The sequence below is a fragment of the Aulonocara sp. 'chitande type north' Nkhata Bay genome, linkage group LG15 (genome assembly GCF_057382095.1).
Source record: "Aulonocara sp. 'chitande type north' Nkhata Bay isolate Kocher_YH1m ecotype deep benthic linkage group LG15, A_spYH_male_GT1.1, whole genome shotgun sequence".
Lineage (NCBI taxonomy): Eukaryota > Metazoa > Chordata > Actinopteri > Cichliformes > Cichlidae > Aulonocara > Aulonocara sp. 'chitande type north' Nkhata Bay.
The window spans coordinates 15,075,920-15,100,023 of record NC_141358.1 but is presented as its reverse complement, the minus strand read 5'-3'; the positions used below and the strand labels follow the sequence as shown (position 1 = coordinate 15,100,023).

The 24,104-nt window shown below is 39.0% G+C and overlaps 1 protein-coding gene across 1 annotated transcript in view; it reads left to right on the top strand.

Annotated features, from left to right (window-relative positions):
- The window catches only part of enpp1 (ectonucleotide pyrophosphatase/phosphodiesterase 1), a 35,869-nt gene that overhangs the window by 7,859 nt on the left and 3,906 nt on the right, over nucleotides 1-24,104 (top strand). The window contains exons 3-21 of the mRNA XM_086264518.1: nucleotides 594-654; nucleotides 2,350-2,447; nucleotides 2,528-2,607; nucleotides 5,323-5,442; nucleotides 6,359-6,468; nucleotides 6,575-6,640; nucleotides 6,736-6,808; nucleotides 8,188-8,296; nucleotides 9,641-9,772; nucleotides 9,888-9,919; nucleotides 10,054-10,181; nucleotides 10,872-10,941; nucleotides 12,670-12,757; nucleotides 13,923-14,107; nucleotides 15,640-15,679; nucleotides 15,764-15,924; nucleotides 17,768-17,903; nucleotides 19,536-19,604; nucleotides 22,553-22,685. Of these exons, the coding sequence (XP_086120644.1) occupies nucleotides 594-654; nucleotides 2,350-2,447; nucleotides 2,528-2,607; nucleotides 5,323-5,442; nucleotides 6,359-6,468; nucleotides 6,575-6,640; nucleotides 6,736-6,808; nucleotides 8,188-8,296; nucleotides 9,641-9,772; nucleotides 9,888-9,919; nucleotides 10,054-10,181; nucleotides 10,872-10,941; nucleotides 12,670-12,757; nucleotides 13,923-14,107; nucleotides 15,640-15,679; nucleotides 15,764-15,924; nucleotides 17,768-17,903; nucleotides 19,536-19,604; nucleotides 22,553-22,685 (1,891 nt within the window). The remainder of the gene's footprint in view (nucleotides 1-593; nucleotides 655-2,349; nucleotides 2,448-2,527; nucleotides 2,608-5,322; nucleotides 5,443-6,358; nucleotides 6,469-6,574; nucleotides 6,641-6,735; nucleotides 6,809-8,187; nucleotides 8,297-9,640; nucleotides 9,773-9,887; nucleotides 9,920-10,053; nucleotides 10,182-10,871; nucleotides 10,942-12,669; nucleotides 12,758-13,922; nucleotides 14,108-15,639; nucleotides 15,680-15,763; nucleotides 15,925-17,767; nucleotides 17,904-19,535; nucleotides 19,605-22,552; nucleotides 22,686-24,104) is intronic.

Sequence of the window (24,104 nt, the reverse complement as noted above, 5' to 3'; positions counted from 1 at the left end):
GAAACAGCTGAGGGCTAAAAAGGTTGCACTGAATGCAGTCTGTACTGTTGTGTTCACAGGTTATGTAGTTCCCCAGGTTACAATGTGTTATGTTTCACTTCTTTGTTTCCAAGATTGTTTCTATGGTGATCTCATCTTCTCCGAGGCAAAATGAAAGCGTAGCATGTGTTCTGTCTCGAAATGCTTCCGGTCTTCTTGTAAATGTGGATGAAAAAGTAATGTCACTTTGCACTTACACATCCTCTTCACTGGTAGTCAAATTATTCAACAGTGCCATTTAAAGGGTGAACTTGACAGATTGCTTTAGTTGCTGTCCACCAAATGGGATCATATTATATCCTCAAAGCTTGTCAGGTGATGTCCTTTTGTGGTTTAACATAGATTCCGTTATTTATATGAAAGGTTTTAAAATCTGTAAGAGTTTAAACTGAGGATCTAAGTGGTTGTCAAAACAGTTCTAGTAACTTACCTTCCAAGGTCACTGTGTCATGTTAATATATATTATTTATTGACATTTGCTTTAACCCAAAAAGTGTGCTGAAATTAAATAGAAAACCTCAATTTTCCTTAGTAACACAGTTCTTTTCTCACAGGAGGGGAAGTCTGGATGGAAGGGCCCTTTCAGGAAGTCAGTCAGCCACAGTGTCCTTCTGGGTAATATAATACTTTTGTTTGGCTTCAGCAATGTGAAAACAGATTTACTTTTCATAAAATTGAATGCACAAATTCCACCTGGACTCCTTTGGATTACATCAGCTCTGGTCCTCCTCTGTCTGAATCCTAAGTTGTAACATATCACAGATCTGAAAGTGGAACTATTTAATCATATCACCCCCATTTTCCCTGAGAAGAAACCATTGTTCACTGTTAGCAAACATTATCAACATACAAAGCAGGCTAGAGTTTCCTTTCTGTCACCCTCTGGTTGCTTACCCAGCTAACGTCCATATTTTTTATCTTGTAAATAGCTGAATCACGGCTTGTTTTCTCCTAGTGGTGTTGCTTTATTGGGGAAAAAGTAACTGTCTCTATGGAAACTGGGGTAATGGCCGAGTAATCAGGCATGTGTTGATGAGTTGTGTCTGTGTGTTTGCACGAGAGCGTGGTCACATGTTTGTGTTTCTGTCTTGGCGAGGGAGTAACCTCAGACAGACGCGTCAGACTGTGGAAAAATGGTCCTGCGGCTCCAGATGAAGCTATTTTAGTTTGAAAAATACAATAAGACACACAAATGTCTATTTATATGAGTGTTGTTTTTTATTGTTTCTATGGATACACCACACTTTTACTTTCCTGACAGGTTGGCAAAATCTTTCTTATGATTATTTTGGTTACTAGCATATTGCTGCTAGTTTGAATGGGTGTGATGGGCTTGCTCTCGGAGCTATTGTAAAACTTTTAAAAGTGACATGCAAACCGGAAATGGAGAAAGTTTGCCTTCAGCATAAAAGTTCTACCATAGTGCTGCAGTTTCAAAAAGCACATATTTTACTTTGAAGTTGAACCTTCCCTATTTCCACTTAGCGTCACTTTTACACATTTTACAACTACACAGCTAATACCAGTAATAGACGACCAGTACACAAACTGGCCAGTGTTATGTTTTTCAGGGGAGTTTTCTGGCTTTATTGTGAAGCACTCTGTGATTTTTATCTGTGAAACATGCTTTATAAATCAGAGGCAGACAAATTTTAAACTATGTCCGCATGATGTCACATGAAAACCCTCAATAAACTGCTTTAATTGTATCTATTTTTATATGATTTTCTGAATTCTATTGATGATTTTATTCTACATTTACAATAAAAAATGAAAGACATTTTCATATTTGCAACTCTACAGAAAATCATAACCAACTCTTCCTTCTCCAGGTCTGTTTCACAACTTTTAGCTTGTTTTGGTTTAATGCCAGCGCTGCTACATAGTACAGCGCATTCAGCCACAGGTCTAATTCTTGCTCTCAGTGGCTTGACACCAAAGCAATGTTAAAGGGCAGACATTCTAAGAAAGGGACATGATGTTGAAAGACTTCTGAACTGAAAGGAAACCGATAGGAGGACAGAAGATGATTGAAATGTCACAGATGGAAAAGTAAAGTCAGTTAAATTTTCATTTGTCTTAAATTTGGTTCAGTTTTTATGTTTCAGTGAGCTATGATATGAAAGTTGATTTAAAAAATGCTTCGAAATGACTGACTGTAGCCATTTCAAGATGCTGTTGTGTGATTAGACTTGCTTATAGAAAAACTTGGCACTAGAAGGAGCGGAAAGATGACTCCAGATTATTAATGATAAACACAGGTCAGCGTCCCCTTAGAGAATGTATTTATCAGATGTTTTTCCTGTCCAGATTTTCAAAGCCTCCTCTCATCCTGGTGTCTTTGGACGGTTTCCGGGCAGCGTATCTGAAAGAACATGCGAGTCACATGCCTGTTATCAGCAAGTTACGTAAGTCAAAAACATCGCCTGTCTCACAGTTCTTTACGATTTACAGCTCAAGGTAACAATGTGACTTTGTTACATTGCAGGAAATAATGGAACTACAACACCATACCTGAGGCCTGTTTATCCCACAAAGACCTTTCCCAACCACTACACCATTGTGACTGTGAGTGTTTTTTGTTCATTGAGAAATACAAACAGGTTTGCTGGGAAACAGTGTTTGGTCAGTGATGATGAATAACTCATGTTGTGTAAGGATGTATTTGTAATTTGTAACTGTTCCAATGAACTTTAGAGCAGTTTTGTGTGCAGTTTGAATGTGATCTGACCAACCCAATTACCTGGGGCACTTACTACAAAGCACGTTCAACATACCCACATGACATTACTGGTTATTCATTTCCCAGGATTTCTTAATCTGCCAATAATCTAGCAGTGATTAAGAAACCCAGTATATGGTCATATAAGACATGGTTTTTGTAGCATATGACAAGTCTACTGGGAGCAGATGGCATATTTTACTAAGAGAAAACTACACAGCCAAAGCCAGCAGCATGTAAGTCAGCATGATAGGAAAAGCACCTAGTAGTTACAGTTAGGCTACGTTCACACTGCAGGCAAAAGCGCATCAAATCTGATTTTTTTGACCCTATGCGACCCATATCCGATCATGGTATGACAGTGTGAACGGCACAAATCCGATATTTTCAAATCCGATCTGGGTCACTTTCGTATGTGGTACTGAATCCGATGTTTTAGAAAGCGACTGCTGTGAACGGTCATGTCGCATTAAATCCATCTTTTACGTCACTGACACAAGACAGACGCCAATTATCAGCGCCCGAGAAGCGCCCGAGAAGACAACGCGAACGCTTCCTGGCCATCCAGTGTAGATGTCAGTGAAACTGTTGGGAAGACAACGTGAACATTTTATTTGTACTGTATAATCTGCAGATTCTGACAGAAATCTGCAACTATCCTTTGAAGCACCGCTCCTATCTAAAAGAGCAATAAGGATCATTATTAGGTTATTTACATTATTATGTAAATAACAAAATAACTTAAAGCAAAAATTGGGAAACGTAAAGCCCGAAGTCTTTATATTAAGGGCCATCAGTCAAACAATACTGTTTGGTCTAGATCTAAACGGAACACGTTGTTTGTGACGTCTTCTTTTGCGCATGCGGGCCGCTTTGAGCGTTCACACTAGAGCACGTTTGCTGTCGCATTTTATTTGTAGTGTGAACAAGCAGACAAAAAAATCGGATTTGATCCAAAAATCGGATCTGAGCATTACGACCTGCAGTGTGAACGTAGCCTTAGAGTCCTGAATAAAGGTGTGAATGTGCCTTTAGTATGCCTCGGTTTCAGTGGTCAGTGAACTGAAAGGGATTATTCTCTATATATGTAAAGTGGGCATGAAACACTTGATGTATAAAGGTTAATTTACACTACCCCTGCTCTCAAAAACTGAAAAGATGTAACACTGTATGTGTAGCTGGATTTAAGAAACCTGTGATGTTGGAAAATGTCTGGATGTGTTGGGAAAAGACAGACTAGTTTAATGCATAAAATACGGCTGATTGATCTGAAGGCTCTCCTCCACACAGTGCTCATTCATAAAATGCTTTACAAACCCAAACATTACAGCTAACAGCTGGATTTTCCCATTTGAGTCCAGCTAGCCAAACAACAAAGAGGCAGTGAAAGTGAAAAGTATAAATTTAGTTTTAACATAAAACTCTTTGTTGCAGTCAGAGGCAGCACAAAAGTGATCACTTGAAACAGATTTTTAGTTTTAGTCACCTTGCTTTCCATTGAGTTATCGGTTCTGTAACTAGTTAGCTAACATAAACTAATGTAAGTCTATTGACTACAAGAAACCAACCAATCCGGTGACGTTACGCTCTGTACTGAAAGATTATAAACATGTCTTAAAAATAGGATTTCTTAAATCTTGCTTCACAGACAGTTTTACATCTGTGTCAGTTTTTGAGATGATGATGTAAATTGATAATGATGTAAATTAGCCTTTATAAATGAAGTGTTTCATGTCCACTTTAAAGTTAGGAAAGAAAGCTATAAAAATAACTGGTTTAGTTAATAGACTTATTCCAGGATTATACTTGTTTGTGAACGCGGAAACCGTGACTAAGTAGTTATTGTTATTAAACTTTTTTCAGTTGTGCTTGAAGCCAAGTACTTAGGGCCCCACTCACAGAAGCCTGGACACCGGTCAGTGACACCCCCTCTCTGTTTAGTTTGGTTGCTAGCAGATGTGACTGAGAATAAAGTAGCAAAACATAAATTTTTTTTTGTTTGTTTGCTTGTTTGTTTTGGGGGGGGGGGGGGGGGGGGGAGGGTTGCCTGTCCCATTTGGATCTTTAGCCATCAGAATTATTGTCTGAAGGCCAAGAAAGATGCCTAGCAGATTTACTTTACCAAGTGCATCATCATGGCCTTGCCATATTGGTCCATTTAATTGACCTTTATTATTATTATGTATCTATTTTATTTTATTTTCAATTGTTACAGACAGAACAGACATTTAGAGTAAGAGAAGCTCAAACTCTAAATCTGTTTGTAAAGAAGTGTAAACATCCTGCTTTTTCTAAAATGACACTTCCACAGGATGGTAGGAATGGTTGAGACCTAATGGCTTACATTCGTACGGAGAACAACTCCAGCAAGACGCTTATAACGTTGACTCCACCTTTATTGGTTGAAATCAGACACTGCAATTAAGATAAACTGCTGTGGTTACTTGTAATATTTGGGGTTGAAAGATGGTGAGAGAAGAGGTAATCACCTTTAAATCCCTGCAGCCACAGAATCAAAGCAGCTCATTGTGACTTGGTTTATCTTATCTCTATTCCTGCAGGGTCTTTATCCCGAGTCTCATGGGATTGTGGACAACAAGATGTACGATGTGAAACAAAATGCTTTCTTCAGCTTGAAAACGGATGAGAAATTGAACCCCCAGTGGTATCAAGGAGAACCAGTAAGTGAATCTGTTGTGTAGAAAGGTGGTAAATTAGTACAGCAAAGCTCAGGCTCATAGAGGCCAAAAGTAAAACCTGCTAATAACAAATCCTTTTAAGGAAATTTAGGTTCTGTTGAACATGGCCACAAAAATGTAGCTCTCGGGAATACTGTTTATTTCACACATCTGAGAATCCCAGTTAGACAGTGTTGTTCATAGTCCTGCAAAAGTCAGCGCACTAGTCATGTGTTAGAAATAGAAATACTGTGTTCATCACAATGTAATTTGCTTTCTATGAACGACACAAGTCAGTCAGCAAGTTTGATTGTTGAGAATCAGTTCTCCCTGTAAGGAGTTTCTTGATTATAATTATGGATTGAGCTCGTAATAAGTGACAGCTTGTGAGGGCTGCGTGTGGTGCTTGTTTAGATGCTTTGTGGTTTTCATTTAAATGAGAGGCCTCTTAAATCTCATTTCTCAAGTGTGTGACAAAGTGCTCTTCTTGAAATTACACAATTCAGCTGCAATATGGCTTTTCAGGAGGGAAGAAGAGATGGATGACCCCTGTCAAGCAATTTAGTCTATAGGAATGAATTCTTTCATAATGACTTTTGAACCAATACAGCTAAGTGCATCAGCCAAATGTTTAGGAGACAGCTGCATAACTAATACATCTACCTGCAGATCTAATGGGTATTCATTTAGAATAAAATCCTACTCTTAGGTTGCCTTCTGACTTGACAGGGCTGTGAGGGATTACGCTTTTAGCTTGATGTACTAAACACTGGTGCCGCAATGTACTGAAAATTAATTATCCAATTTTCTACTGCAACTCACTCAGAATAGAGTCTAGATGGCACTCTTTTCTCCTCCTCGTTTCTATTAATTTCATACATTTTTTCATTTCTCTATCTCACCTAACTTCTCTCGTCAGGTCTGGCTCACGGCCATCTATCAGAAGCTGAAATCAGCAACTTTCTTCTGGCCAGGCTCTGATGTAGCCATCAATGGCACCCTCCCAAGTTTTTACAAGATGTATGACAAGTAAGAGCAATGCCATGCAAGCTTCTGATTCAATGCCAATGAAGTGTAAAATGTAGCTCAATGCAGTGCTGTATCGATGCTTTCATAAATTACATTTGTCCCACAGGTCTGTTGCATTTGAGAAGAGAGTGTCAACACTGCTTGACTGGCTCAATTTACCTGAGGGAGAAAGGTTCATGTTCATCTTTATGATAACAAAGATGATGTTGTAAGTTCCCATAAGGAAACTCTCTATATCACTCGTAACTGTTGGCTTTCTGTCTTTAGACCTGACTTCTACACTTTATACCTGGATGAACCTGATTCAACAGGACATTACTATGGGCCAGAAAGTACGCAGGTGAGTTATTTGCCTGTATTAATAAGCCGGTTATTGATTACCTAAAAGAATAACTAGGTAAAAGAAGGGAACATCATTAGAGGAAAGCTCTGTATGGAAAATTTGTGTGCTGACAGTGTTCGTCAGCTGACTGAGCATGCCTTACAATCACAGGTTCACTCAGTTGTGTAATGTATGCCTGGGGTTTCAGTTAATATGCTCCTGCTAGTGTAAATTGGTCCTGGTGAGCGGCAAATTAAGCACAAAATGAAGAAGAAAAATGTGTTTAACTGCTTTAACTAGGATAAACACATTTTAGGATTAGGATTCAACTTTATGGTCATTACACATGTATAAATGCAGGATAAGAAAATACAGTTTGCATCTAAGTGCAAGAGTAGTAAGTGCAATAAGAGCAATTATATACAGATAAGCAGAGGGCTACTAAATGTATGGATATACTGATATATACAGATAAGGGTAGTATAAATGGTGGAATAGTTATGAACAGACTATGTACAGAGAGACCAAATATACAGATGAACTACAGACAAATGTACTGTTGTATACAGATATACAGATGATCTGTATAGCATACAGATGCTGTATATTGCTATACAGACGGGCAGATATACAGATGAACAAATATACAGATTTTACCACATTGTATCCATGAAATCCGGCCAAGCTCAGGATTAGGGCACCAACTGAAAACTGTTCCTCAACTGAGGGAACTCGACGCTGATGTGAACAATGGATTGTTTGGTAGGACATCTGCACTAAAGGGAGTTTGTCCATAACAAACTGTTTGAGCAGAAGGGTGTTAGTGAGTGTGCTGATTGCATTTGGTTTTGTTTTTTTTGGAACTGTATGTCTTGTCTTGTTCAACAGTTTAAAGAGACGCTAAGTTGCTAGCTGACCAACCACCTGATTCTGGCATCTGTCCTGAATGACTCCTTGATGCCTTTTAAGTGTGGTGTTTTTGGAACGTAGGCCCTTGGGATAAAATCAGGATGCTGTGAAGTGATTATGAGTCTCTCAGCTGAATTAAAACCTTTTTAGCAGCTCTCTGGTGAGATGGAAGTGGTGGTTGGTGAAAGGGAGGTCTACTCAGCTCTGCTTACTGCGGCCTGCACAACGAAGGACCTGTAATGCTGTTTTTCTATTTTCATTTATTTATAGTTATTTTATTCCACTGAAAGTATTAAGTCCAACCTCTTCAAATAGTCAAGATCGTCTCTTATGGTAACAAATCTGTTAGTTCATTTTGCTGGGTAAATATTTATCTAAAGCACATTGTTGATAGGGCGTTTGAATGGCAAAAGCACAGTGATTCTCAGTGTTGTTGTTCCAGTCGTGGTAACATTTTAACTCTGTTAGAACTTCTGTTATTCATTTAGATCGTTCCAGCCTTGCAAAGGGTGGACAGGATTCTGGGCATGCTGATGGATGGCCTAAAAGCAAAAAACCTGCACAATTGTGTCAACATAATAGTCGCATCTGACCACGGTGAGATAAATATCAACTCTCCACAGCTGGGATACAGTTTACATGGGATGACTGAGACCGAAAATTACCAGTTTAAACTGAAATACACTTTAAAAGAAAAGAAGCATTGTCTTATGAAAGCTAGCAGGTGGCTTAATTTCTGATGGAAATACTGATGAAATACAAATGGACATATTTTGAGCATTTTTGAGGAACTGAGCAGTATATTGCAAATGGAATTCAAAATAGCCAGGCTTTCTTTCCATTCGCTCACATAAAGGGGCATTCCACATGCTTCTTATTCCAGTTAGTGACGTCCTCAGCTGATGATGATAACATGGAGACCGAAATATAGCAGAAATGGAACACTTCTGCAATTTGACAAGCAATTAATCCTGCAAGAAATCATAAATCTTAGGATTTGAAACACAAAATAGTCAAACATTTTGATTCCAGTTAATTATTTTATCACTGAGAGCATCCTCGGTGTTCCTGTTCATTTCTAAGATGAATGAGGCACATTAGAGCTCTGAAACCTTAAACTGGATACCTTAAAACATTAAATGTTACTGTTACACACCCTAATAAGGAGACTTGGAAATTGTTTTAATTTGTTGGCAGTTCAAAGTGAAATTATTTTGAGTCTTGATGTCAGTTTGTCAGTTAGTGTACCTGCTGTCGGTAAGAATGGAGACCGCTGCCACTGAAGAACTGAATAAAGAAGTCATGTGCATGTTAACTAAGTAAAATGTTCTCAGTATTAGAGAAAGAGGTTTCTTTGGATGGCTGGAGACCAGATGTTTAGCCCTGTAATTACACACTCAAGATCAGTGTGTTGGAGTGGATGTGGCTCAGGGCGATGCCCAGATATCCTCATCTAAGACATTACTTCCAAGAGAAGAAGTACATTTTCTAAAATCCATGAACAGATTTTGTTCTTCATTAAAGGTTTAGCTTCATATCATTTACAAGAGAAGATGTTAATTTTAACTTTAGTATTTGGTAGTCCCTAGCTTGGCAAGGCAAGAAACAAGCAATTAGCTGGAGTGCTCATGTCACACCCAAAGACATTGCCAACACATGTTACACTGTCATTTTGAATGTCACGTCCTGCATGCAATGCAAACTTAAGCTCTGTGAATCCCTAGAAATGAATGGAAAGTACGCCACAAATCTTCCCCTTTTATTGAGGAAAGCTTTAAACTTTGTATTTCAGAGGAATTACAAACTTTTGTAGCTTTTATACAACATTAAACAGTTCTTAAACATTATAAGGTTTTGTTTAAGAACTTCTTCTGGTGCCTTTCTCTGTGTCATTTGTTGCCCTGCTGAAGACAACCTAGTGAAATGACTTCTTTTCAACAGGCATGGAGAGTGCTTCATGTGAAAGGGCATCATATGTGTCAGATTTCCAGAAAGACACCTCTGGTTTCACTGTAATCCAAGGCCCAGCTGCTCGCATCAGACCAAGTCGCCTCCCACAGGATTACTCTTCCTGTGAGTTCCTGTTTAAAAACACCAGAATTCCCCTGTTCCCAGATTTATATCATTACTCTGTGCCACTTTGTAGGAGATTAGCATGCCTTACTTGGTACTGTGTTTCTTTTTTCAGTTGACTATGAGGGCCTGGTGAAGAACTTGTCGGTATGCGAAATATTCCAGATCGGACTCTTGTATTCATAAGAAGAATGAAAGATTATCTGCTTGCTTGGAAAGTCAAACAGTCCCATTCTCTCTCTGTTGTGTGTTGATTCCCCTTGTCTGTGTCCATTTTGAAGTGCAGGACCGTTGACCAGCCAATGAGGCCGTACCTCAAAGAAAACCTTCCCAAAAGAATGCACTTCGCTAAAAACATCCGCATAGAGAGGGGTCACCTCTACATGAAGTCAGGCTGGCAAGCAGCACTGTAAGTAAACAATTAGTGATACTCTCTTTAATTTTTAATGTGTTAGTTCATCAGGTCGGGCTGCATGAAAACTTTTTATTAGTCCTATTAAAGGCTTAGTTTAGTGCTAAATTCTAACCTAATTAAGTTAACATTTTTGTTTACAGGCATGTAATTTGTGCATTTTGGTTTAACAACTTAACTTAAACAACAAACTGTATGTAAAATTAAATCATAGAAATCTCATGGCCGTGTAAACCTCCTGTCGTAAAGCAACACGTCATGCTGACCTGCATCTAGATCATTCTGCTGTCGATGAGTCTGAGAATACAAGCATATATGTTAAGCTGTAACTACAACGTTCATGTCTCTACTAAACATCTCTGGACTACCTTTGTGTATATTCGCTTACATGCAGCCTCAATATGTAGGTGTGATGTTTTGACTCGTATTATTATTATTATATTGTTTTATAAAACAGAATGTTTTTTATTGTTTCCCTTTTTAGCTTAGCAGAGCTGTTTTTTAAGAAACAAGCTGACATATATTATATATCTTTATTTTTATTTTTTGCTGATGCTTCCTTGAATGTAATTTGTGCAATCATCCAAAAATGTTGGCAGACACAATATACAGTTACACCTAAAAGGGAAGTATGTTTATTTTGTTCTGTGTTTTTTCCCTCAGATAAATTTTATTTTCTCTCCTCAGTAAACGCAGCGATATCAAGTATTGCACTGGCGGATTCCACGGCTCTGATAACCTCTTCACCAACATGCAGGTCAGGGGAATTTAATTTAAAGGTGTGTGTGTGTGTGTGTGTGTGTGTGTGTGTGTGTGTGTGTGTGTGTGTGTGTGTGATACACGTTTTGTCTGTGATAGATCAGTGTTAACAGCACCAGTCAGATCATTTTGTACGATCACTTTGCCACAATACCCAGAAAGAGTTGTGTCAGAGATGTCCTTGTAACAGTGGGTTTTCCCATTTTAATCATCGCATAATACCTCACACATATCTTACAATGTTTTGACACACATGTTTGGATAATCAAGTCGTGCTATGAGTTTGCAATTGTAGAAAAAGAAACTATCTTGTTATATTCTGCTGTTTGCTCAAAAATATTAGATTTGTTCTGGATTTCTTTTTTAAGTAATGTTCGAGCTTTGGTGACTACATATACTGATCACAGCTAAGAATTAGTCCAACATGATCTTTATACTGTAGTTTGTTTATGGAAATAAAAAAATAGGATATATTATTTTAATCAGTGAGCTTTAAATATGCATATAGACGGATTTTTGAACAGAAGGCAGGTTTAAAGCACTGTCATCTTTGAAGATGGACCATTCAGCTTGCTATGTGTGCTCGCTTCAAAGCTTGTACATCTGGAAAAGCACCATCAGTCCTGAAAGTTATATACAGGTTTTAGACCAACATCTGCTCTCATTCCCATGACATCTTTTTCAAGGAAGGGCTTCTATATTTCAGAAAGATGGTTTTGAATTACATACCACAGCTATTACAGAATAAAGCACGATGTAATGTCTTAATAGATGAGCTTTAAAAAAAACTCTCGGTGCTAAACTGATCTGCCTGTAGTCCAGAACTTCACCGGTTAAAAAAAACTTGGGCACATCGTGAGACAAATATACGACAAAGAAGAATCGCGACTGTTGAGCAGCTAGAATCCTATATCAGTCAAGAAATGGACAATGTTTTTCTCCCCAAAGTCCAACAGCTGGTGTCCTCAGTTTCCAGATGTTTATGAACTGTTGTTAAAAGAAGAGCAGATGCTACACAGCGGTAAACACGGCCCTGCCCTAGCATGTTTTCTCACAGATTTTGGAATTAGGCTTGTACTTGTAGTGAAACAAATCTAAAGGAAACATATGCATTAGGTATGTCTAGACCCGGACCTAAGTACCGTAATTACATTTTGTGTGGATTTCTCTCCACCTACACAATCAACTTTTGACTGAGTTTGTTTTAATTGAGAAAGGTGTTTCTGTCTGCCACCTTAATGTCAGTCTTTATGGTATTTTTGTCTATGCTTCCGGCCGTGGTTTACACTGGAATTTGACTCAGTATAATTAGCTTACAAGACTGCAGACCGATCTAAAAAAAGGGTCGAGAAAAGTCAACTTTTGTGTAAGCGGTTGCCAGCCTGCCTGCACACAGCTAGGGAAAGTTGCAAACTGCCCTTGAAATAGATCACAGGCAAATATCTGTGAATCCATCCAAGGCTTTCCTAGAATTGAAACCCTTCACTTCTGAGGTTACGTAAGGTCATTTTACTGTTTTAGTTCCTTTCAAATATTTATGCGTTATCTAATTAAAGTGTTCAGTGATTTCTTTTTGTTGTACAAAAACAATTTAAAGGTTTTAAGTTGATAAACTGTCAAACTGTAGATCATATAGTTCAATATACGCACTTGTTTATTTTACAGGTTGAAGAGAAATTAATGAAAGTCTTACCTGGTTTTTTGTTTGTTTGCTTGTCTCCATCAGGCAATCTTCATTGGCTACGGTCCAGCATTTAAACACAGCACAGTTGTGCCAACTTTTGAGAACATTGAATTATATAACCTCATGTGTGGTAAGTTATATTGTTCCTTCACACTGCTCACTGCACATTCTTCTCCTGTCCTGCAACGAAGCCTAATATTTTTTCTTTATCGTTTCTTTTTCGTTAGACATATTCGCTCATTGACTTTCATGCTGAGAGCTAAATGAGAACATCTATTTTACTCTTGTACCCTGAAGTTTTGTTAGCCCTTTGAGGTTGCCAGGCGAGCTGAGGAGACTACAAGAATTACCGATCAAAGCCGAGAACTAGTCCACCCCACAAACCTTCTAAATTGATGCCATAGTCTTAAACTGCAGGAGATATAATGTTTCAATCAGTGAGCTCTAAACATGCTCATAGGCTGACTTTCTGTCTAAGGTAAGCATGCTGCAGCTACGTATTTAGCAGATAAATGTGACACTAGCAGCAATGGCTTGAGCTCGGGGCATTTGCTGAACGTGTAACTATTTCTGCAGTGACATAATTAGTTTCCATCGCTTCATCATATGAATCATGTCCACAAGACACAGTCAAGTCAGCAAGTCTACAAGAAGTCATCTGATTTCATTTTTATTACTTTGCCTAACATAGTTTACTAACCCCATAATTCATCAAATTGCTAAAAACAGCTGCTTATTTTTAAAAGATAAGTTAACACACTTGAGAAGAGGAAGCAGGTATGCTTCGTCTGCACTGAGTTTTAGGTCTGTGTTTTACTTCCAAAATAAAGAAGTGTTAGAAAAAGGAAACCATATCTACCAGACTGAAGACAAGATAGAGTAACCCGGATATTTCAGTACTCTAAGTCAGAATCAAACTGAACACACAACCATACGGTGTATGCCGGCTACAGTAGTGGCTCTTTAGGTCAAAATAGAATAGGTGTGTGTTCATCTTCCATTAATTCAGGCAGTATCAATTTTAAAAAAGTAGAATTTAGGCAGATTTACTCTTTGCTGGTGTATTTTTTTAACATACATAATAAACTGACTATTAAGGCTCACTCTCTTTGAAACAAAGCAAATTTGTATAAGTCGCTGAACTCTTATAATTGTACTGTGTGATAACTTTGGTAAAGATTTGTTGTTCTTGAAACCATGACTCTTCTTTTAATTTCAAATACACTGACATGTTGTCTTATTTGATGTGTCCTATTCATTCATTTAATTAATCATTTTCTTCTCTTATCAAACAGATCTTCTTGGCATTCGTCCTTCTCCAAACAACGGGACCCACGGTAGTCTGAACCACCTCCTGAAGCACCCCGTCCATAATCCAGTTCTCCCAGCACAGCTCTCCCACGACATCCTCTGTAACTCTAATGTGCTCTTCCCCTCTGACAACCTGCAGTGCACTTGTGAATCCCAAACCACAGAAATGGTATGTGCTAACCAGATTTATTTTTGGCCTCTGGATGCAAATGTCAAGAATGAAATATATTTACAACTAGAGTGAAATGTTGTTAATTTTTTAAAGCCATTTATGGGACCCACTGAATGTTTTCTAATAGGTTTAAAGACCCTAAGATTATTGTCAACCTACTAGATGGATGGGCACAAAATTTTCTTTGACTAGACAGCTATGGACCAGTGCCTGGCCAACATTTAAATTAGTCTAGAACTTATTTTTATATGAAATATTCTTTCTGTCAGTAAACTCCCATTAAACTATACAAAGATCTGCCAAACATCTATGTTTTTAAAGGATTTTATTGCTAATGCTAGCATTAGGTTTTAGCTTAAAGCAACATATATACCCACTGCATATTTGTCTGAGTGTCACAAATGTGTATTACACAGTTATACATGACAACTAAGCTCCACAAATGTGCACATTAGGTTGTGTCTCAAATGCAAGTTTATTTATGGGCACATTAATAAAATACAAGAGCTTTCTGTATATATAAAACTATTAGAGGCGTTCTCTTTTTACAGATCGTAGTTGCGTGCAGTTACATGCATATGCATTGGTTAGATTTGAGACTCTTCTCCGTTTTTTCAGCTGATGAGTGCTTTGTGGTGGTAGATAACTGGGACATGTGGGCCTTTTGCTAGAGTCATAATTTCAAAGAGTTTTGTAAATAAACAGAACAGCTCATCACTCCTACATCACAAGATCATGTAACACACATTCAGGCTTATTTTGGGACTAGTTTCTATCCACAGTGGCATTGCTGTGGACTTTTAGGTGGTTATATTTGGTGCTTCACTTAATCATTCTTTGTGTGCACAGCGAAAAATGAGAATTCTCCAGGAGAGAACACAGCAGAGCTCGGGGATCTGACTATAACTGCATTTGCATGTTCTGAAGCTAACATATGATGTTGTTTGGTGTGTTTAACCCCTATTCTTTCATCTTTGACTGTGCTAAATGAAGTCTTGTGTTTGGTTTATATTGCTGTATAACACCTTTTAGAGCAATAGAATTGTTTTAAACCTGCTTGCAGAAAAATTGAAAAAAGCTGGATTGAAGGTCATCAGAGAAATAAAAAGTATCTAGCCCTCCTAATACTAGACTTTTCCAGCAATGGACAAACTATTTTCCAGTGTATTGATTGGTGTGTAGATGTTGGCTGGAAAACCCAGAGTTAGCCTTGAATTTACTTCACTAAGCCCCATATCATGATCAATAATACAGGCCTCTGGTGTACGCCGGATTTATGGTTTTTGATTCGTAGTTAGTGGCAGTGGTTACTACTTGGTCTCTTCTGATGAAGTTCATTAACACATAGTGAAGTGCATGGAGTAATAGAAGTACTACTATCCTACTCTCAAACTAGAGAAGCTGGGATATGTACAAAAAATGAGCTTTAAAAAATGCATTGACATCAGAGCTTTATATACTGAATACGTGGTTAAATTGTGTTAGCTATTTCTAACACAATCATGCTAACAAGATGAATTTCTTTTCAGGTGGAACAAATGAACGGAAATCTCTTGGCATTGAGCTCAAGTGAGAATCATTTCACTTTTCTTTGCACATGTGGTGGTTTTAGAGATGCTTCTGTCTGATACACATTACACATCTTCTCTTCAGGTGAGAAATCCAGCTTGCGTCGCCTCCACGAACCTTTTGGCATCCCTCGAGTCATCCAATCAGGTGCCACATTTTGTCTGCTGCACCACTTAAACTACCTCAGCGGATACAGCAAAGACCGGCTCATGCCCCTCTGGGTATCCTATACCATTCAGCCTCTGGTGAGTCCGCTGGCTGGAGCTTTTATCTCTAAACATAGCCTGTAGAGTTGAGTCGTTCCGGCTATATTTCTTCTGTGGTTATGGTTTGGCAGCAGATTGCACAGAGCTGTTTAGTATCTGAATTTCTTTTCTGAGCAGCTGTTACTCATCTTCTCTGCTCATGTTGGTTCAAGTCTCTCTTGTCTTTGTCACTATGTGGTTGAGCTCTAGTGTAAATTATGACCTCAAGCAGAGTGATGCATTCCCGGGAGACTTGAGACTATTACTGTACTGTCTGAATCATGGTGCAAGAGAGGAAGTAGCCATTGAAGCTCTATCTAAACAATAGAAGTAAAACAGAGAATCTTATTGTACCATCTGTATTTTTTCCCTCATACTGCAGATTGTTTGTGACTGAGCACTATTATCTTCATCACACTTGTAAACCCACACAGAACTTCAGTTTGCAGCTTGTCAAAGCTGAGCATTTCCATGAAAAGCTAGTTTTGAGCTAGTTTGCCTATTATAAAAAAAAAAGGACAATGTGACTAAGATATCATCCAAGATGTTTCCTGGACAGAGTCGTAATGTTTAGTATTTTATGACAAAGAGGAATAATAGTAAAAAAGTAAAGGGTAAAAAAAAAATGGTTTTACATGCAATTAAATATTAATTTGCTGTTCATTTATTATAGATACTTACACAAGTTCACATCTGTGGCCCTGGCCTCTAGCTTAATGCAAGATCTCATTTAAAATTCCTTTCATCTGCCTCTTGGGAGAAAAAAAACCCTTTTTCCACAAGTATATTGTATATGTTGTAACCCACGAGCTGTTCATACAGGCGCTGACACTATGTGTTACTTTAATCTCAGTAAAGAGTAAAACTATGGCTCCACTGTAAAATTTACCAGTGAAAAACTGCAGATTTCTTTTAACAATTTCCCGACACCATCGTCTGTCTAAAACATCTCCACAGTTTAGTTCTTTTTGGCACTTTGATTTGATTGACTTATTGCCCGTTTTATGTCTAATAATTCTTACATCTTAGATGGGCTGCCTTCTTAAGAAAATAGAAAATCTTTTCATTGTACTCGTGCTGATTTGTCTTTGGGGCGAGGCCAAACCGCTTTGGGGGATTGCCCAGATTTTTTGTATGCGGTTTAAAAACACAAAAGTGCATCTTTATGTAGACATGGTGTAAACGGTATGTGATTCAAAGCGGGGCAGCACGGTGGAGCAGTGGTTAGCGCTGTTGCCTTACAGCAAGAAGGTGCCGAGTTTGTGTGGAGTTTGCATGATCTCCCATGCTTGGTGGGTTCTCTCCGGGTGTTCCAGCTTCCTCGCACAGTCCAAAGACATGCAGATGTGAGTGCCAATGGTTTACTGTCTCTCTGGCAACCTGTCCAGAGTGAATCGTGTCATCACCTGCGACACTGAATTGAAAAGGTGGAAGAGGATGGATATTTTAAAGCTGCTCTTTTTTCTGGGAAATGGAAATACCCAAAAATGTCTTTCTTTCATTGTTTCTATTTAGCACTCTATTCTTTGAAATTATATAAATGTTTTGCATAGCTGGTTCCAAAATGATATAACCCTTGGTGCTACCAAGAATTTAAGAGGAAACAAATGTGTCTTTTTTTTCCCTCTGTGACAGAGGATGGAAGTGATTTATTGGTTTGGGGGTTTTTTTGGGAGCTGTGCGCACAGAATCAGAGCAATGCCCTTGCTGACCTATACACACATGGAGAGCAAAAACCAAGCCAAACCATCTTACACAACACTCGCGTTTTAGTCTGGACTCCCACTTATACTGTCAACACTGACTGATCCTCGCTCTCTCTACCTCTTACTCTCTCTCTCAGACCAGAGTGCAACCTCTGAGCCCAGAGTTGGAGGCGTGTGTCCGTGCTGACGTACGCATCCCAGCAAACAACAGCCAGCAGTGTCTGCGCTACAAAGACAACTCTGATCTTGCCTATGGCCTGCTGCATCCCCCCAGTGAGTGTTTGTGTTTGTGAACCTGCATGTGTGTGGTATTGAGGGAGACAGTTCATCCCTCTCAGCCTGTGTTGAAGTCAGGTCGAGATGTTTCAGAGCACATTTTCACGTACAGAGCAAACATATGCTTCACAGCTGCGTGAGAGAAAAGCATCCACTTCCTCTTGAGTGACACTCTGCGGATTGAATGTTTATTTATCTGTTTCTGTGTATCTGTCTTTTGGATGTTCAGAGACAAGAATACACAAAGTTTGTGGTAGATTTTCCAGGGTTAACAGAAAAAGCTGGCCAACATGAAACCTTTGATCTGCCTCTGGTTCTGGTAGAAAGTGAGCACAGTGATAGCAGTGATAGCAGATTAATTAATCAATTAATTTCTCTTGAGTGAATTAATGTAGCAACTTTTTAATGTGAACAACTTTCACTTTTTCTGGAGGTAAGACGCAGTCATTAGCACTGTCGCCTCACCACAGTTCAGACCTCCTGGTCCTCCAGTTTTCCACTACAGTCTAAAGACCTGCTCATTAGGCTAATTGGTGGTTCTAAATTGGCTGTATGTTTGTCAGTGTGTGGTTGTCTCGCTTTCTGCATTAGCACTGTAACAGGCTGGTAACCATTCAGGGTGCTATTGCCTTTTGCAGCTCCTACATGACCCTTCGTGGTGTGTTTAAGTGTTTGGAATGTGGAATCAATGTGGATGTTAGAAAGGTGACGTGTAGTATTTTACTGATCAGTGCTTAAACAAGTCTTAAACACAATCTGTTTTAGCTCTGTTGTAATCTGGGCAAACCAATACCAGTACAAACAAGAGCACACAAGAGGGTACAGCTCCCCCCAAAGGGCAAGGGCTATACCAAAACTTTGATGTTTTATGATGTTCTTCTTACATGCTGAGTGATCAGTCTGTTTTTTTGCTTCTTGGTTTTTTGTATTTTGTTGTTTTTCACGAGGAGGGGTGGGACCTTTCAACTATGACTTTGCAGCATTACAAACCAAAATTGTGTATTTTATTATCTGTAGCCATATGATTGGAGCAGAATTGTCTGAAACCTTGAGATTTTAAGAAATATTAGTGGAAAATTTGAAAAGTTTTAAGAAATTTTCCAAGCTCAACTTTGACCTTGAATGCTAACAATGAAGGTCAAGGTCGAACGCTTAGCCAGCCTAGCTAATCCTTTCCCCCAGGCCTACTTTGTAGGTGGGCTGGAGCCTATCATAGCTGCCATGGTACACCCTGAACAGGTCACCAGTCTGTCGCAGGGCTAAAATCCTACAATTAACCAAATACCAACTTTCATTGCCATGTGTCTGAGTCAGCGATCCTGGAAGCTCCTGCCGACTTTTACGCCAGCTTTCCAAGCATGAGAAAAAACAATTTCCGATTCTTCTGACACCACATCAATGCGATTATTAAAATTAAAATAAGTCACAGGAGATGTAATAAAGAAGCCCTAAATCTGCCTGCATTCAACTCCACTAATTTGTAAATGTTTTTCTCAGCCAGTAAATCGCTATGCTTTAGTTTCACAGTAGACGCATCAGTCTTCACAACATGTAATCTAAGTTTTAATCCATAGCCAAATTCCATGCCCAGCAAATTCAGTTTGTCCTAACCTCTCATTTCCTCTATAGATCTGAGTGCCAATGTTTCAGACTCTCTAATCACGAGCAACATGGCACCGATGTTCCCTGCATTTAAAGGTGAGTCAGTTGCTTATTTGTTTCTAACTTTCCAGCTGCACCCAGACCGGTAAAAAGACCAGCAGTGATTCACAAGTTCAACATTTCTTAAAAGATCTGTCACAACTGAATGAGTCGGCTTAACAGCTCTCTGGATCTTTGAGACAGGCTCGATTTTGTTAAATGGGTCAAGCACTCAAGTTTTCAGACAGCAGGTATTGCGGTTTGCCAGTTTCCATTGCTTCAAATTATCCTGAGTTGCTTGAAAGCTGACAGCAAGCTATACTTTATCCCATCCCAAGTCCAGAGATCTAACTGATGTAATTATGTGGGACTTCCCCGCCCTAATTTACTTGAGCTTGTTCTGTAAAACGCAATCGAAGGTTTAGTTAGTGGAACAGTTCCAGGGTTAGTTTCCCTGCTTGCATGCTGTGTGTTTCCCTTACAGCAGGATTCAGCAGAAAGTCAGTATGTTTGTAAAGTGACTCACCACACTGTGCTCCACAAAGGAGCGCATGTAGGTTCTTCAGTCAAGGATCTGTGCAGGTTTGCTCTCATATGTCTTTGAAGGTTCTCAGTCATCCAGGTCATCGTAGTCAAAGGAGCTTGCAAAGAAAAGCGTCTGGACTTCTTTAAGTTGCTTGAAGACGTTTCACCTCTCATCCGAGAAGCTTCTTCAGTTCTAAGGACAAATGGTGGAGAGTCCCAGATATAACCTAGTGGGAGCAGTGCTTGCTGCTTTTCATACTTCATCCTTTATGTAGAGATGACTTAAATGGGCTGGATTACATGATTATGAAGCCTGAACTTGCTCTCAGTGTACTTTACAGCATTACAAAATCATCTGTCATATGTGAAAGAATATGTACCTCCATGGTGGTCTGGTAATTCCACTCTGTGGTTAGTTAGCCAACCCAGAACTGTTGAAACCTGTAGATTGTGCTGGGTGATTAAGATATTGCAGAACTGAGTTTTATCCTGACAACAAGCTGCAGAATGTTTATCAGCTGGGAGATGCTGCCCCCTGGTGGCTTTGCATGAGTGAGAAGGGAGGAAAACACGAAGGAAGACCAGAGAAACACTTTAGCATAGGGTTGCCAACCGTCCCTTAAAAAACGGAATCGTCCCGTATTTAGAAACAAAAGTACACGTCCCGTATTGAGCTAATAAGGGACGCACTTTGTCCCGTAATACAGTGAGAATCAAACGTAGTCTATAAATGTTTATGGAATTAACACTTTGTTTGAAAACATAATTCCCAGCCCCTCTCCTGCTTTGTGACCAATGAGCTGACAGCACACTTATGACAATTCGAGTGTGACAATTCAGATTACCGCTCATCTCATTGGTCGAGGAAAGGTCGCTTACGGAGAAAATACCGGAAGACAACAGATGACCAAAACAAGAAGCATGGCCAACAGTGAAACAAACGCCGACACTGCGGTGCAAGTCTCGGATGACAGTACACCTAAAGCTGGGCAGACACTGTGCGATTTTTTTCAGTCACGTTATTCAGCTCCTGCTCAAACTGCACAATTGACTCGCAGGGGTTAGAAGTTCATAGGTCACGATGTACTCTCACACTATACGGCCCGATGCTCTGATGCGACCTGAGTGCTCACACTGTGCGTCCATAAAATTAAGGTTATAGCAGAAAATCTGTCGCTCTCTCTCTCTGTCTTTCACTCACACAGACACACCACCACCATCAACTTTGCTAAATTGCTAATGAAAAACATTGATCAGGCAGCTGTGATTGAGCAGCAGTGTAAATCCAGCTATTTTCACAATTGTTGTGGTCGTGATCATTTTGTGATGCCACATGGAAAAGGCTCGGATGAGCTTTCCAAAGTTCTACAAGTTGTGCCTCCATCGCTTGTGTCCAGATCACACGCTGCACAGCCGTGCTGTTCCATCTTTTTCACCGACGTTTACGTGTTTGCGCGTGAGCAGTGTGAGCGGCTGCGGTGACACACTCACGAGCGATTGATGATCGGGAGCTGGTCATGAGGTGTTAATCACTTCTCGTTACCCCACGTATACTACACGACGCACAATGAAGGCCAAAATCGGTCCGATCACTCAAAAATCGTCTCAAAATGGGCCAAAAATCGCACAGTGTGAGCCCAGCATTAGAGCAGCAATGTTTGTTCCCCTCAGAGAAGGGGAAGAATGGGAAAAGGAAAACACCTGGCTGGAAAAAGTTAATATGGGCATGTGCAGTGAATATCAGCGCTATGTGGCCAGAAGTGTGATAATATAACTTATTTTGTGTAATAAACAACTGCAAGGATAGATGATTACAACAAATTGATGACTAATACATAAAAGTAATACATAGGTGAATAATGATGATGAGTTATGATGCGTAATCATGGGAACAAGCGGGTTTTCAAACGGGAGCAGCTGATTAGCTTTAGAAAAGCTGAAATAATACCTCAACTGAAGCCAATTGTACTAAATGCACTAAATGTGCACTGTTACAAGAATATTTTTCTTTCTATTGCTTTCTATTATTTTAAGTTAAGCAGGACAGAGTTCTTTTAAAGAAAGATTTACTTATATTCTCAAAAGTTAAGCATGACAGGCTTCTGTTTAAGAAAGAGACCTGTTTTACTGTGTTAATGTTGTCATTTTGAGCTAAAAATAAATGGCTAAATGATCATTTGTTTCACATGTGTTCATATCACAAAGAATAGAATATGCATCTACTTAAATCAACTTCAAGTCAAATGGTTAAAAAAAGAATTTCACACACAAAAAAAGAGCTAGAAAATTCACCACACTGGGAAGGGTGAAGACAACTGGGTCGCCCGGCCCTGGCCACGAGGTGTCCCTTATTTATTTTTCAGGGAGTTGGCAACCCTACTTTAGCATGTGTTGCATGCAGGGGAAAAAAGCAAAATAAAGTGATGTTTCTGTACAACACCGTGGAGCACTTAAAGCTTTTTTTGTGTGTATTTTCCCAGCCGTTTGGACGCATTTCCATGACGTCTTCCTCCCAAAATATTCACAGCAGCTGAACGGAGTCAACGTCATGAGCGGGCCAATATTCGATAAAGACTATGATGGACACGTCGATGAATTAAAAAAGATATCAGGGTAAGACAGAAGCAAAATAACATTTACTGTTGCTACACTGTGCAGTTCAGTCATTTGGTTGTCAGAAGCTGCATATTTTTATGTTGACAGTTTAATGGTCTGATTAAATTCAGCCTTTTTCATTTATTGTGCTTTACAACTGCTTATTAGGTGTTATTAAAAAAAGACTTAAGTGGTGACTCACTTTTAAGAGTCTCCATTTGGCCTTGACGTAAATCCAATGAAGAAAGATTTCCAAAGAAAACTGCAACTTCAGTTTCGTTTTGAAGTTAGTTCTTAAGAAAGTAACTGTGTTGCAAAAATGCTTATGTAGACATTTTCATTTATTCCTCTAGCAGACACAGCAGGTCTGAAGCAAATCAAGAAGGATTTCTAATAGTGAGAACATTAGTACAATATTCATCTTCACACATGAACAACAATTTTGATTTTTGTATTTCCTGAGTGAGGTGCATGTGAGCAATGTGTTACAAATCCATATTCTAATGAGGGCACACACATAAAGTGTGTTATGTTATTTAACTGTGGATGCTTCTGGACACAGTTTGCACTTTACCATCATGTTCTTGTCCTTCTGCATAATAAAAATTAAATTAATCACCACTAATCAGAAGTTGGAGAGCCCACTATTTATTTTTACTTCACCCTCCAAGCAATTTAGGTCAGGTTCAGGTAGCTGACGTGCAGGAAAAGGACACCTTTGGTTTGTTTTTGGCCTTTTTTTCCTATTTCTGTTTTGTTTTTTTCTACTTTTTTCACCAGTCATGCAGACATATGAAGAACAAGCAAGCAAACAAAGCAGAAAAATGTAATTTGATTACAGATTAATTGCAGATTAGTGCTCTACTTTAGAATGAGTTACACCCAACACCACTAATTAGTCATTTTCCAGCTTCCTACTAAAAAATGGTCATTCTGTTTTCTGCCTGAGGCAGCTCCCTCTCCCAAACCAAACTGAGTCTCACTGTTGTGTCCTCAAACTGAGAACATTCACCAGACATTTAATGTTTATATGGATCCACACAGCAAAAGTATTAACAAATAATTAAATAAAATGTCAGAAAGCCATCGTAAGATAAACCGGTACTCAGATAAAATCTAAGAAACACAGCACATAGTTCATGTGTAAAACTGACTATCAGTGTCCAGGCAGCTGAGCACACTCAATTAGATGAGATCTGATGGGGAATTCTAAAGTGATGCAATACCTGTGCTGCTGTAGACATTAATTTCCAGGGTTTACAAACTACATTCAGGCTTTATCCAGACTAAATTTTTGATGTTAAAATGCAATGTATTACATAAACATCCCTGGTAGTTTTGGTAGAACATTTGCACATGGCTTAACTCAAGCTCTGCCCTTCCTGCCTCCTGTCCAAAGGAAGGCCAAACAAAATACCCTAGCTTATATGTCCATTG